The following is a 16,684-nucleotide window of genomic DNA, read 5'->3' as shown; positions in this document are numbered from 1 at the left end:
GGAAAAACGTGCTGTTTGAATGGTCTTTTTTAATTAGGAATTATTAAAAGAATAACAGGAGAGTGGTCCTTAAGGAGTGTCCAATTTTAAATATCCTTTCTGTTGATAGTGGTTTTCTTTTTCTGTGATTGTTTGGATCATTTTAATCAATAAAAGTGATTTTACTGTTTGTATACCTCACCCATGTCTCATGCCTGACTCCAACCGATACGAGCCTGCGAGCCTTGTGTGCTCCTAGTTTGTTGAGGGCGATTCCCTGGTAATAAGCCCCCAGAGTGGCGTAGTTGGTTTATTTAATTGGTGTCCCTGTTTTTGAACTCAGTCGCCACAGTAGCATGAAAATAGATACTAGTAGGTTTCAAGGATAAAAGGTTAAAACGACTTGCCATATCTGCCAATAGAAAGTAAAAGTAAAAGTCCGCCAACACCACACGTTCTCCAGTGAAGAGAAACAACGACATAGATACTAGTATATTTATAATATAAAGATACTAGTACGCGATGGCAGAACCTGTAACTGAGAAAGTAATCAAGCTTGTTCCTGAGAATCTTCTCAAGAAACGCAAGGCATACCAGGCTATCAAAGCCACTCAAGCCAAACTTGCGTTACAGCAGAAGAGAAAAGACAAAAAAGGAATTCCCTTGAAGTTTAAGCGATTAGAGGAGTTTATGATAAACAGCAAGAGGAAGCATCGAGATAACACACGACTGGCCAGACTCAGACAGAGACCTCCGCCGGCCATGCCGCCAGCGAAGAACGGTCTGGTGTTCGCTCTCCGCATCAGAGAGATCAAAGGTGTGAGCCCCAAAGTGATGAAGGTCGTTCAGATGCTGAGGCTGGGAAAGATCTTCAGTGGCGCCTTTGTGAAAGTCAACAAGACTTCCCTAAAAATGCTTAAGACTGTAGAACCTTATGTTGCCTGGGGGTATCCCAACTTGAAATCAGTCCGTGAGCTCATATTAAAAAGAGGTCAGACAACGATTGCTAAGAGGAAGATTCCTCTGACCGACAATGCACTTATAGAGAAGCATCTCGGACGATATGGGATCATCTGTTTGGAGGACCTTATTCATGAGATCTATTCTGCTGGAAAGAACTTCCGGGTGGCAAACAACTTCCTGTTACCTTTCTATTTGTCAGTACCAAGACATGCTGCTAGAGACAGAGTTGGACTCCTGAAAGATGTTGGAGACCCTGGACCCAGAGCTGAGGATATAAATAAAGTCATCAGGAAATTCAACTGAGCTGCTTTTTTATGTTTATGTGCACTTATATACTGTATATTGCAATATATTGGAAAATATCATGTATTATATTAGGCAATATATTCTCATATATGGGATTTTCCCATATTAATTATATATATATATATATATATATATATATATATATATATATATATATATTGTTTATATATATATATATATATATATATATATATATATATATATATTGTTTATATATATATATATATATATATATATATATATATATATATTCTGTTGCACTTTATTCATTATGTAAATTACCAAATTACTGTAAGCATTAATGGCACCTTATATATTTCTTATTTTAATCATTCCTCTGTAATAGTTAATAATTATTTTGTACAAAAGGCCCGGATGCCCTTCAATGGCTTGGATGATTCTGACCAATCACAGCGCTACTTACTGTAGTGTCACCTGGGCTGAAGCCAAAAACCGCGTTAGAGAGAAGATGCAACGCATACAGACAACGAGTCGTACTGAAAGGATTAAAATTATTGTGAAAGCAGCTGAAAAATACTTGGGGATAAAAGGAATGGTTTGGGAAACAGTTCGGGATAACTTAAGTACAGACACTCAGTCTACCCAGCACAATGCTGGTATAGATTAAATGGTGATAAATGTAGGCATACTACAATGGAATGCTAGAAGTCTGATAGCAAACGGCCAAGAGTTTAAGAAATATTTAGATGAGGTAAAAGAGAAACCTAATATAATATGTGTGCAAGAAACATGGTTGAAATCAGAGTTAGATTTTACTATTAAAGGATATTCAGCAGTCAGAAGAGATAGAGAGAATGGTAGAGGGGGAGGATTAGTAACTTTCATACAAAATGGTTTAAGTTATGAAATTATAAATATAAATGAAAATAATGAATCAATTACGATAAGGATATGGACTAGTAAAGGTTCTATAGATGTAATCAATTATTATAATCCTTGTGGGAAAATAGAGGGTAGTATTTTGGAAAATATTGTGGGATCACCAACCAATGAGGTAATATGGTGTGGGGATTTTAATGCACACAATACGTTATGGGGAAGCAATAGTACAGATGCAAATGGTTTAGTTTTAGAAGAATATATTGATGATAAATGGTTGGTATGTCTCAACAATGGTGAGGGAACACGGTTTAACAGTATAAATAATACTGAATCAGTACTTGATTTAACATTTGTGTCCAGTGTAATAGCAGGTATTAGTACATGGAATGTAGATAAGGAAACTACAATAGGTAGTGATCATTTCCCTATTCTAATTCAAGTTGGATTAGGGACATGTCAAGAAAGGATTAGGAACATTCCAAGGTGGAAAATAGAGAATGCAAATTGGGAAATTTTTCAGATCATTTGTGCAGCAAAATGTCTAAAACTTAATGAGATTAAAGAAATAGAAATAAATGAGTTTAATAATGCATTAGTAAATGAAATAATATTGTCAGCTGAGGAAACAATACCTAAAAGTAAAGGAAATAGGAAATGTAAGAATGTACCATGGTGGAATGATGAGTGCAGTAAAGCAGTTAAAGCAAGAAACAAAGCTTTTAAATTTGTTAAGAAATATCATTCTCAAGATGCTTTGATAGAGTATAAAAGAAAGCAGGCAGTAGTAAGAAAAACAATTAAGACACAAAAGCGAAATTTTTGGAGGAAATTCTGTAATAGTATAGGAAGGGATGTGAAGTTATCTGATATATGGGGAATGATAAGGAGGATGGGAGGAGTTAGAAGGAATTATGAATTACCTGTATTAAATAGTGGTGATAAAGTGGCAGTTAATAATTTAGAAAAGGCTGAAGTTTTAGCTCAAACATTTAGGAAAGTGCATAGTTCTGAGAACCTTACTAAGGAAGCGCAAGTGAACAGAAGGAAAGTGTTAGAAAGTTTCCCAGATGTTTTAGAAAAGAAAGAACATTCAGGAAATCCATTAGACGAACCTTTAAATATGTTTGAGTTGAAAAAAGCAGTCATTAATGCAAAACAAACTACTCCAGGAAAAGACATGGTATGTTATAAAATGGTAGCAAATATGACAGATGAGACACTAAAAATAGTACTAGAATTTTTTAATAAAATTTGGGAAATTGGTCAGCTTCCATCAGTGTGGAAACATGCGATTATAGTACCTATTTTAAAGCCAGGGAAAAATCCATCTGACCCGTCTAGTTATAGACCAATTGCTTTAACATCGCAGTTGTGTAAAATAATGGAAAGAATAATTACAGATAGAATGACTCATTATTTAGATAGCAATGACCTTTTTTCCCCATATCAGAGTGGGTTTCGTAAGGGCCGAAGTACAATGGATTCATTATTATGTTTAGAATCAGATATTAGGAAAGCTCAGACTAATAGGGAGGTGGTAATAGCAGTATTTTTTGATGTTGAGAAAGCATATGATATGCTTTGGAAAGAAGGGTTATTAATTAAATTACAACGATTAGGAATTGGTGGTAAAGTATATAATTGGATTTTGGATTTTTTGTTTAATAGGAAAATACAGGTAAGAGTAGGTGCAGAATTCTCTGAGGTATATACAGTTGAGAATGGAACTCCACAAGGGAGTGTATGTAGCCCATTATTATTCAACATTATGATTAATGATATATTTTCAAATATTGACCATAAAATTGGGAAATCATTGTATGCTGATGATGGAGCATTATGGTTTCGTGGCCGTAATGAATCTTATGTTAAATCAAAAATGCAAGATGCAATTAATGAAGTGGAAAAATGGACAAATAAATGGGGATTTAGATTATCAGTGTCTAAAACACAAGTCATATGTTTTTCAAAAAAGCATAAGATTACACCTGTATCCTTAAAATTGTATAGTCAGCCTCTGGAGCAAAAGAAGATTATTAGGTTTCTTGGGATGTGGTTTGATGAAAAATTGACATGGAAGATTCATTTGGAAAAAATGGTTAATAAATGTAAAAAGATTGTTAATATACTACGCTGTCTATCAGGACAAGCATGGGGAGCAAGCAGGGCATCTTTACAAAATATATATTGGGCACTAATGAGGTCTGTCTTTGATTATGGATGTATAGCATATATGTCATCAGCAGAGTCTAATATCAAAGCATTGGATGTCATGCAAGCTCAGGCTCTAAGGATATGTAGTGGTTCTTTTAAAACATCCCCAGTGTCTTCTATGCAAGTGGAAATGGGTGAGATGCCTTTGAGGATCAGAAGGGTACAACTGATGTTAGCATATTGGGTTAATGTGAAGGGACAAGTTGATAGCCATCCAGCTAAAGCTATCTTAAAAGACTGCTGGGAACATAGTAAGTCCAATTTCAGAAGTTTTGGGTGGATTGGTGATGTGAAAGCTGAGAATATAGGGTTACATAAGTTACAGTATTGTTCAACAATTTCAGTCCCTCCTATTCCTCCATGGTTTTTCCCTATACCAAATGTAGATTTAGGCCTTCATAAGGAAATCAAAAATAAATCAAAGGAAGTAGCAGTGAGGGATATTGTTAAATATTATCTGGATATGCATTTTTCTGAATATACATTCATTTTTACAGACGGTTCCAAAGATCCAAAGACAGGACATGCTGGGTCAGCAGTATATAGTCCAACGAATGGGGTAATATGTCAGGAAAGAATAACAGATAATTTATCAGTATACACAACAGAGCTGGTTGCAATTTTGTTAGCCTTGGAATGGGTAGAGGGAAATGATTTAAATAACTCAGTGATTATATCTGATAGTTATTCAGCTTTAGAAAGCATGAAATCTGGGAAATCTATAAGAAATGATATAATTCATAAGATTTGTATGGTTTTATATAAGTTAAATGCAAAGGATTTAAAAATCAGGTTTCTTTGGGTACCTGCACATGTAGGAGTGAAAGGGAATGAGGAGGTTGATAAACTTGCAAAACAAACACTGAAACACAATAGAATATTACAAGTACCATATAGTAAATCTGAAGCTAAAATGTTTATTAAAGCATATGCAAGATCAACATGGCAGGAGTATTGGGTGGGTCATGAAAATGGGAGACATTTATATAATATACAACCAGAAGTAGATATAGGAAGGACAGAGTGTAGGAGTAGAAGAGAGGAAAGTATAATTACACGGTTAAGAATAGGACACACCGGGCTCAATTCTTCATTGAAGATAATAGGGAAACATCCAACAGGGAAATGCCAACATTGTAATCATTTAGAAACTGTAGAGCATATTTTATTTCATTGCACAAAGTACAGCCAAGAAAGAAACCAGCTTTTTCAGTCTCTTAGAATGGTCAATCAGAATAATTTTACAATGCAAGGTTTATTAGGGAAAACATCCAGTAACATTTATCAATATGTTATTAAGTTTCTGAGAGACACAGATTTAGAAAAAAGGATTTAATTTTTTTTTTTTTTTTTTTTTTTTTTTTGAGTTCCAATATCTCCTGATTCACACACCAGTCCAGTCGGTGGCGGTAATGCACCGTTAAGTTGGTTTGCCAGCCGCCATAAAAAACTAAAGAAGAAGAAGAAGAAGAAGATGCAACGCATGTGAGAGTGTTAAGTTCGGGCAGCTTCATTGTAGTTCATCTATTGTAGTTTGATTATGATTCAGTGAAGTTTATATGGAGTTGCTGTGTGCGTGCATGTCAAGTAAGTTTATATTTCCAAATATTTCCTGTTGATACCAAGAAACTAGTAGTTTATATTCAATAGTCTAAACAGTAGTCGATTATCATTCTGACAGAATTATTCTTTCTATTTAGTATGTTTAGAGTTTCCATGTGTTATTTGAGGTAGACGTTATGTATTGGACATTATTTTATTGTTGGATGCTTTAATTTGGAAATGATTATTATCACATGGTGATCGGCTGTTTATCACATGCATATGTCATGCACAGTCGCGCGGTATTTATGCGCTTCTAGCACCGCCTTGTGGCGATGTTCAGAATAAGTATTTAACATTGTCCAATAGTACTTTATTAATGTGAATGTTGTATACAGCATGCATACTGTCAATTATTTAAATGATTATGTTGTAGAATATATATATATATATATATATATATATATACATATATACATATATATATATGTATATATTAATGTTTATTTTTTTGTATAATTTGTTATAGAACCACACATGTAAACTCAACCAGCTCTTCAATAAACAAGTTAAACTTGGACCCTGTTTGGTGTCTCTTCAATTAATTCAACTTACGCAGTTCTGACCGACTGCCTGCTGTGTTTCACATCCATCTAAATTAATCTACATTCGAACCTCTTCATTTTAAATGGTCCTTCGAGCCGGATAGTGAATTACAGTAGAGAGATGACATCCCATTCTGAACCAGATCCTCCTGTTGTCCGACCTAGACGACAAATAAGACTACCTGCACATCTAGCAGATTACCAAGTTTCTGATTCAGCACATATGAAGAGAGCACTACCTTTGTTTCCGCCCACGGCTGATAGCGTCTCACGATCATCTTCTCCAGAGAGTCAGTCACCGTACGCAGATGATCTAATACTACGAGATGAATGGCCAGATCCAACTGGACATGCGTCGCAAGAGTATGATCAGCTCCGCCTCCAAGACCAGCAGCTGTTTGATATTAAATCTATGTGGACTGAGATGAAAAGAGACAACAACGAGCTAGGCAATCACATTTTACCTGAGATTCTGTCCACAATGCGAGGGCTCCAGGCAGAGAATGCTAGCTGAAGCGGGAGATTCAACAGATAGTCACAGGAAGAGAGACTCCTCGTCGACCAGTAACGCCAGTTCCAGCCCCTCGCATTCATGTGCCACCGTCCGTCCATAGACAGAGAGATTCTGCAGTGTATGCTGGTGAGCTTCCTCTAGACCGATCGGTCCAGTGTGAGCAGCTGACAAACGAGATGCAAGACTTAATGTTTTCATCCAGGCCAGAGCACCCATATGCTGAAGAGAGTCGTCGTGCCCCCCCACAGATGTCCTACACCAACACAGCCCAGCCGGTAACAGCTGTAAAATATGAGGATGAGACGCGTAGTCCCAGACATAGTCGTCGCCAGAGTGATAGAGACTTCTGTCTGCCTCCATGCCCAGAATTGGTGCCTAGAGCGGAGATGCAGCACGTCCAGGAGCAGATATATCGAGGCCCTAAGCCTACCATCCCCAGTCTGACAGCAGCTGATCCTAGACAGTTCTCAAGATTACGGATGGCACTAGAGAACCTTCTGCCAGTGAATGCCTCCTGGGAGATCTACGAGTTTCCTACTGGGTACAGAGAAACCTGCTGCAGACAGTGAACGCAGAGTGTTCGCTCCAGAGTCCCGGCCCAGCTCTGCCAGGTACCAAGAGAAGTTACATGCCTGCTGCCCTTATTGTGATAATGCCAATCATTTTCTGAATGGATGTCACAACTTCAAAGAGTTGACTAGGGACCAGAAAGAGGCCTGGATTCGTAAGAATAATAGATGTTGGAGATGCGGCCGCAATCATCACGCTTCCAGATGCACACTGAAAGCCTTGTGCAAGACCTGCAACAGGAAGCACCTCCTTATATTGCATGATCTGAACGAGAGAGCTGTAACCGCCAGTACAGCGCCCAAACCCCCAGAGAACTCTTGTCTTGCGAGTACTACGAAAGACATCTTGTACGTTGACCGTTCTGTCAGTAGCCGTAGAGTCATGCTGAAAGTGAGTAAGGTAATCATCACAAACGGAGATGCATCGTTAGAAACATATGCAGTGCTCGACGACGGGTCTGAGAGGACTATCCTCCTTCAAGCAGCCGCACAGCAATTGAACCTCAGAGGACAACCAGAAGACCTGATACTGAGAACAGTGAGACAGGATCAGCAGGTGCTTCATGGGGCGGCTGTCTCCTTCACAGTATCATCTGTGTCTCATCCCCACAAGAAATACCTCATCCAACACGCCTTTACAGCTGAGAGACTAGGTCTTGCTGAACACACATACTTGGTGGCTTCCTAAAAGAAGAGATACAGACATCTAACTGGCCTCCCGTTGCAGCAGATGGATAAAGTGCAGCCAATGTTGCTGATCGGATCAGATTGCCCCCACCTCATCACACCTGTTGAACCAGTCGGGTTAGGCCCACCAGGTGGACCCGCAGCAGTCAAGACCCGCCTGGGGTGGACTCTTCAAGGTCCTACGCATGAGATTCGTCACGAGATTAACACGCACCAGTGTTTCTTCATCTCTGTCCTCCCCAACGCAGACCTGTTTGCTCACGTTGAGAGATTATGGCAGATGGATGTGATTCCCTACCTCAGCGAAAAGGCAGTGACGAGATCCAAGCTAGACCAAGAAGCCATCAGACTCTTGCAGGAGAAGACGGTCCGAGTGGAGGTAGAAGGGACGATGCGGTATGCTACACCACTGCTTCGGAGGCAGAGCATGCCACAGCTGACCATGACCAAAGAAGCTGTTCTCCCTCAGCTCAGGAGTGTTGAAAGGAGACTGCTTAAGAACCCAGACCAGGCTTCGGCCTACCAGGCTGAGATAACTAGGCTGAAGGAGGCAGGTTACATAGCCAAGCTGGAACCGAGAGAAGTTGCGAGCTCCACAGAGTCATGGTACATCCCCCACCATCTGGTGCAGCATAATAACAAGAACCGGGTCATCTATAACTGCTCTTTCCAATATGAAGGTCACAGTCTAAATGAGTTTCTTCTTCCAGGACCTACGCTAAGCTCATCACTGCTAGCAGTTCTGCTCCGCTTCCGCGAGCATCAGGTAGCCATAAGCAGTGATATTCGAGGTATGTTTCACCAGGTGAGGCTGCTCCCTGATGACATGCCCTTACTCAGATTCCTGTGGCGTGATCTGAAGCCGGAGCAACCCCCTGATGTGTACCAATGGCAAGTTCTCCCCTTTGGTACCACATGCAGTCCCTGCTGTGCCACTTACGCCCTACAGAGGCACGTCATAGACCACAGCCAGTCTGGAGACCCAGTCAGAGAGGTAATTGAAAAATCATTCTATGTTGATAATTGTTTACATAGTCTTCATTCCCCTCGAGAGGCCAGAGACCTAGTTGATCAACTATGTTCTCTCTTAACCGCCAGAGGCTTTGAGCTTCGACAATGGGCCAGCAATTGCCCGTCAAGTTGAGATCCGATACCTGTGACCTCTGGCTTAGTCAAGGCCAACAAGACGTCCACGAGTCTACGCTCGGATTACATTGGCACTGTCAGTCCGACACCCTACGTTACAAGCACAGAGCTAGCCGCTGCTCCACTGTGACAATGCGCAACATCTACCATGTACTGGCCAGCCAATATGACCCTCTCGGTTATATTATCCCTTACACCATCCGGGCTAAGATATTAGTACAGCGATTATGGGATAAAAGACGCGACTGGGATGATCCGCAATTACCTGAGGAACTCCTTCATGGTCTGAGTGGGAGAAGGAGTTGAGTGGATTAGAGAAGATATCTCTACCCCGATGCTATGCCAGCTCACAGATGGATCACTCGTCATGTAGATACGACGTCCACGTTTTCTGTGACGCATCGGAGCAGGTATACGGTTCAGTGGCTTATCTACGGATAGAAGACAAAAAAGGTCATGTAGAAGTCATCTTTATAGCCGCCAGATCTCGCGTTGCGCCCCGCAAGCAACAATCTATACCCTGCTTAGAGCTGTGTGCCGCGCTTACTGGAGCGCAACTCTCCCAACTCCTGACTACAGAGCTTACAATTCCTATTCACTCCACCACGCTCTGGTCAGACTCTACCACCGTGTTCACATGGCTGACATCCAGCTCCTGTCGTTACAAGGTGTTCGTAGGAACACGGGTGGCAGAGATACAAGAGATAACAGCTTCGGCCACCTGGTGCTATGTCAGATCTGCAGACAATCCAGCGGATGACATCACGAAAGGCAAGCCTCTTTGTGACCTTGCTACAGGGAGCCGGTGGAGCCAGGGACCAGCCTTCCTCAAGCTGCCACCAGATAGTTGGCCCGGACAGACCCCTCTATCGTTTGAAGAGCCAAACAGTGAATTAAGACAGTCTGCCTTCTCCGGGTTAGTGACCACAACTGCACCCCCACTTAAGCCACCGCACTACAACACACTGTCAGAGTACCTGAAAGCCTATGGGCAGGAGCTTCACAGGGCGGCCTACACCTCCAGTTCTGACCTCCAAAGAGATGTTCAACAAGCAGTCCTTCACCAAGCTCAATCAGAGTCCTTTCCCGATAAGCTGAAGCTTCTGAAGTCAGGCAAACCAGTGTTAGCCACAAGCAGGCTGCTCTCACTCTCCCCTGAGCTCGACGCTGCTGCTGGACTGATTCGTGTAGGAGGCCGTCTTCGTCACTGTGAGGTACTAGAAGCGGAGGCTATTCATCCAGTTGTACTAGACCCTCGACATCCGACCACAGAGCTAATCATCAAGGATTATGACGAGAGGCTGCATCACCCCGGTGCAGAGAGACTGTTCGCCGAGATCAGAAGGACATACTGGATTATTAGAGGCCGTGAAGCTGTCCGCCGACAGCAGCACCAGTGTGTAGAGTGTAGAAAATGGAGAGGCCGCCCAGAAGTCCCCTTTATGGCCGACCTACCCCTTAGCAGGACCTACGCTAAGCTCATCACTGCTAGCAGTTCTGCTCCGCTTCCGCGAGCATCAGGTAGCCATAAGCAGTGATATTCGAGGTATGTTTCACCAGGTGAGGCTGCTCCCTGATGACATGCCCTTACTCAGATTCCTGTGGCGTGATCTGAAGCCGGAGCAACCCCCTGATGTGTACCAATGGCAAGTTCTCCCCTTTGGTACCACATGCAGTCCCTGCTGTGCCACTTACGCCCTACAGAGGCACGTCATAGACCACAGCCAGTCTGGAGACCCAGTCAGAGAGGTAATTGAAAAATCATTCTATGTTGATAATTGTTTACATAGTCTTCATTCCCCTCGAGAGGCCAGAGACCTAGTTGATCAACTATGTTCTCTCTTAACCGCCAGAGGCTTTGAGCTTCGACAATGGGCCAGCAATTGCCCGTCAAGTTGAGATCCGATACCTGTGACCTCTGGCTTAGTCAAGGCCAACAAGACGTCCACGAGTCTACGCTCGGATTACATTGGCACTGTCAGTCCGACACCCTACGTTACAAGCACAGAGCTAGCCGCTGCTCCACTGTGACAATGCGCAACATCTACCATGTACTGGCCAGCCAATATGACCCTCTCGGTTATATTATCCCTTACACCATCCGGGCTAAGATATTAGTACAGCGATTATGGGATAAAAGACGCGACTGGGATGATCCGCAATTACCTGAGGAACTCCTTCATGGTCTGAGTGGGAGAAGGAGTTGAGTGGATTAGAGAAGATATCTCTACCCCGATGCTATGCCAGCTCACAGATGGATCACTCGTCATGTAGATACGACGTCCACGTTTTCTGTGACGCATCGGAGCAGGTATACGGTTCAGTGGCTTATCTACGGATAGAAGACAAAAAAGGTCATGTAGAAGTCATCTTTATAGCCGCCAGATCTCGCGTTGCGCCCCGCAAGCAACAATCTATACCCTGCTTAGAGCTGTGTGCCGCGCTTACTGGAGCGCAACTCTCCCAACTCCTGACTACAGAGCTTACAATTCCTATTCACTCCACCACGCTCTGGTCAGACTCTACCACCGTGCTCACATGGCTGACATCCAGCTCCTGTCGTTACAAGGTGTTCGTAGGAACACGGGTGGCAGAGATACAAGAGATAACAGCTTCGGCCACCTGGTGCTATGTCAGATCTGCAGACAATCCAGCGGATGACATCACGAAAGGCAAGCCTCTTTGTGACCTTGCTACAGGGAGCCGGTGGAGCCAGGGACCAGCCTTCCTCAAGCTGCCACCAGATAGTTGGCCCGGACAGACCCCTCTATCGTTTGAAGAGCCAAACAGTGAATTAAGACAGTCTGCCTTCTCCGGGTTAGTGACCACAACTGCACCCCCACTTAAGCCACCGCACTACAACACACTGTCAGAGTACCTGAAAGCCTATGGGCAGGAGCTTCACAGGGCGGCCTACACCTCCAGTTCTGACCTCCAAAGAGATGTTCAACAAGCAGTCCTTCACCAAGCTCAATCAGAGTCCTTTCCCGATGAGCTGAAGCTTCTGAAGTCAGGCAAACCAGTGTTAGCCACAAGCAGGCTGCTCTCACTCTCCCCTGAGCTCGACGCTGCTGCTGGACTGATTCGTGTAGGAGGCCGTCTTCGTCACTGTGAGGTACTAGAAGCGGAGGCTATTCATCCAGTTGTACTAGACCCTCGACATCCGACCACAGAGCTAATCATCAAGGATTATGACGAGAGGCTGCATCACCCCGGTGCAGAGAGACTGTTCGCCGAGATCAGAAGGACATACTGGATTATTAGAGGCCGTGAAGCTGTCCGCCGACAGCAGCACCAGTGTGTAGAGTGTAGAAAATGGAGAGGCCGCCCAGAAGTCCCCTTTATGGCCGACCTACCCCTTACCTGGCAGAGATACTTCCGTCCAGCCTTTTACTCAACTGGCATGGACTGTTTCGGCCCCTTCTTAGTTAAAATCGGCCACCGTAACGAGAAGAGGTGGGGCATAGTGTTTAAATGTATGACCACCAGGGCAGTCCATCTCGACCTTCTAACCAGTATTGATTCTGATTCGTTCCTGATGTCCCTACGACGGTTCATTGAACGACGAGGGAAACCGTACGAGTTATTGAGCGACCAAGGCACCAACTTTAAGGGAGGAGAACGTGAATTAAATGAGTCTTTCGCACACCTCCAAGAGGAGCTACAGAGTCACCTCGCCAGCAAGCAGATAAAGTTTGTTTACAACCCGCCAGGCGCCCCTCACTTCGGCGGTTGCTGGGAGAGGGAGATCCGCTCGATTAAGACAGCCCTCAGAGTGACCATCGGGGCTCAGACTGTCACTGAAGAAGTTTTGAGAACAGTTCTAGTTGAGGTTGAAGGTATTCTCAACTCAAAGCCCCTTGGGTATACCTCATCTGACGTAGCTGACCCTGATCCAATCACCCCGTACTGCTTTCTGATTGGCCGTAGAGACGCATCCTTACCTCAAGTAGTCTACCAAGAGTCCGAGATTCTGAGTCGCAGATGCTGGTGCCACAGCCAACTGCTTGCAGAACACTTTTGGATACATTTTCTCAAGTATTACTCACCCGGTCTCCAAGCTCGCCAGAAGTGGAAGACAGAGAAAAGGTCATTAGAGAGCGGGAACGTGGTCATGATCGTCGATCCTCAACTTCCTCGTGCCCTCTGGCAAGTAGGCAGAATCACCCAGGTGTTTCCAGGCGCAGATGGGCGGGTCCGGAGAGCCAATGTAGATGTCAAGGGTAAGACCTACACGCGAGTCGTGGCTCGCCTCATCCAGCTTCCGGCCCTACCTGAGGATGACTAGGCCCAGATATAGACCTTTGTGAGATGATCGAAATCAGTTCTTGAATTCGGGGGCGGCTGTACAAAAGGCCCGGATGCCCTTAAATGGCTTGGATGATTCTGACCAATCACAGCGCTACTTACTGTAGCGTCACCTGGGCTGAAGCAAAAAACCGCGTTAGAGAGAAGATGCAACGCATGTGAGAGTGTTAAGTTCGGGCAGCTTCATTGTAGTTCATCTATAGTAGTTTGATTACGATTCAGTGAAGTTTATATGGAGTTGCTGTGTGCGTGCATGTCAAGTAAGTTTATATTTCCAAATATTTCCTGTTGATACCAAGAAACTAGTAGTTTATATTCAATAGTCTAAACAGTAGTCGATTAGTATCATTCTGACAGAATTATTCTTTCTATTTAGTATGTTTAGAGTTTCCATGTGTTATTTGAGGTAGACGTTATGTATTGGACATTATTTTATTGTTGGATGCTTTAATTTGGAAATGATTATTATCACATGGTGATCGGCTGTTTATTGCGTGGTATTTACGCGCTTCTAGCGCCGCCTTGTGGCGATGTTCAGAATAAGTATTTAACATTGTCCAATAGTACTTTATTAATGTGAATGTTGTATACAGCATGCATACTGTCAATTATTTAAATGATTATGTTGTAGAATATACAGGTCCTTCTCAAAAAATTAGCATATTGTGATAAAGTTCATTATTTTCCACAATGTAATGATAAAAATTAAACTTTCATATATTTTAGATTCATTGCACACCAACTGAAATATTTCAGGTCTTTTATTATTTTAATACTGATGATTTTGGCATACAGCTCATGAAAACCCAAAATTCCTATCTCAAAAAATTAGCATATTTCATCCGACCAATAAAAGAAAAGTGTTTTTAATACAAAAAAAAGTCAACCTTCAAATAATTATGTTCAGTTATGCACTCAATACTTGGTCGGGAATCCTTTTGCAGAAATGACTGCTTCAATGCGGCGTGGCATGGAGGCAATCAGCCTGTGGCACTGCTGAGGTGTTATGGAGGCCCAGGATGCTTCGATAGCGGCCTTAAGCTCATCCAGAGTGTTGGGTCTTGCGTCTCTCAACTTTCTCTTCACAATATCCCACAGATTCTCTATGGGGTTCAGGTCAGGAGAGTTGGCAGGCCAATTGAGCACAGTAATACCATGGTCAGTAAACCATTTACCAGTGGTTTTGGCACTGTGAGCAGGTGCCAGGTCGTGCTGAAAAATGAAATCTTCATCTCCATAAAGCTTTTCAGCAGATGGAAGCATGAAGTGCTCCAAAATCTCCTGATAGCTAGCTGCATTGACCCTGCCCTTGATAAAACACAGTGGACCAACACCAGCAGCTGACATGGCACCCCAGACCATCACTGACTGTGGGTACTTGACACTGGACTTTTTACACCAGAAACAAACACTGATGTACTATTTTATTTAATACTGTGAAGCTGCTTTGATACAATCTGTATTGTGAAAAGCGCTATATAAATAAAGTTGACTTGACTTGACTTGACTTGGACTTCAGGCATTTTGGCATTTCCTTCTCCCCAGTCTTCCTCCAGACTCTGGCACCTTGATTTCCGAATGACATGCAAAATTTGCTTTCACTGAGCAACAGTCCAGTGCTGCTTCTCTGTAGCCCAGGTCAGGCGCTTCTGCCGCTGTTTCTGGTTCAAAAGTGGCTTGACCTGGGGAATGCGGCACCTGTAGCCCATTTCCTGCACACGCCTGTGCACGGTGGCTCTGGATGTTTCTACTCCAGACTCAGTTCACTGCTTCCGCAGGTCCCCCAAGGTCTGGAATCGGTCCTTCTCCACAATCTTCCTCAGGGTCCGGTCACCTCTTCTTGTTGTGCAGCGTTTTTTGCCACACTTTTTCCTTCCCACAGACTTCCCACTGAGGTGCCTTGATTCAGCACTCTGGGAACAGCCTATTCGTTCAGAAATTTCTTTCTGTGTCTTACCCTCTTGCTTGAGGGTGTCAATGATGGCCTTCTGGTCAGCAGTCTTACCCATGATTGCGGTTTTGAGTAATGAACCAGGCTGGGAGTTTTTAAAAGCCTCAGGAATCTTTTGCAGGTGTTTAGAGTCAATTAGTTGATTCAGATGATTAGGTTAATAGCTCGTTTAGAGAACCTTTTCATGATATGCTAATTTTTTGAGATAGGAATTTTGGGTTTTCATGAGCTGTATGCCAAAATCATCAGTATTAAAACAATAAAAGACCTGAAATATTTCAGTTGGTGTGCAATGAATCTAAAATATATGAAAGTTTAATTTTTAATCTCATTACATTATGGAAAATAATTAACTTTATCACAATATGCTAATTTTTTTAGAAGGACCTGTGTGTGTGTGTGTGTATATATATATATATATATATATATATATATATATATATTTATTTATTTATTTATTTATTTATTTATTTATTTATTTATATTTATATATATATATATATATATATATATATATATATATATATATATATATATATATATATATATTAATGTTTATTTTCTTGTATAATTTGTTATAGAACAACACATGTAAACTCAACCAGCTCTTCAATAAACAAGTTAAACTTGGACCCTGTTTGGTGTGTCTCTTCAATTAATTCAACTTACGCAGTTCTGACCGACTGCCTGCTGTGTTTCACATCCATCTAAATTAATCTACATTCGAACCTCTTCATTTTATGTTTATTTTTGTGCATTATATAGGCTATTATAAAACATTTACTCCAATAAAGTAGTTTGACTGGCCCTCATTTATCAATCTTGCGTAGAAATGGGCGTATATATTGGCGCAAGATTATGCTTACACTCTTCTCATCGCCTGATTTATGAAGCTGTGCGTACCTTTGAAATTCTGGTGTACGCAATACCTGCCCTTGATAAGTGCCGCGGCTGAAATCGATCGTCATTAGAATAACACGCCCCTATATATTCAAGTCTCCGCTCCCCCACGGCCTCATTTTACGCCATGGACACACGGAAGACGGCAAAGAAGAGA

General features: G+C 42.3%; 1 protein-coding gene across 1 annotated transcript; it reads left to right on the top strand.

Moving 5' to 3' along the window:
• Window positions 1-501: 501 nt before the first annotated feature.
• On the top strand, window positions 502-1,245 carry LOC308704068 (large ribosomal subunit protein uL30-like; the record flags this gene model as incomplete). The annotated part of the gene is made up of 1 exon (XM_081388142.1): window positions 502-1,245. The coding sequence occupies one exon, from the start codon at window positions 502-504 to the stop codon at window positions 1,243-1,245; it is 744 nt and encodes a 247-aa protein (XP_081244268.1).
• Window positions 1,246-16,684: the final 15,439 nt, after the last annotated feature.

This window comes from Scardinius erythrophthalmus (genome assembly GCF_964197995.2).
Source record: "Scardinius erythrophthalmus genome assembly, chromosome: 16".
NCBI classification, from domain to species: domain Eukaryota; kingdom Metazoa; phylum Chordata; class Actinopteri; order Cypriniformes; family Leuciscidae; genus Scardinius; species Scardinius erythrophthalmus.
This window is presented reverse-complemented; position numbering and strand designations above follow the sequence as displayed.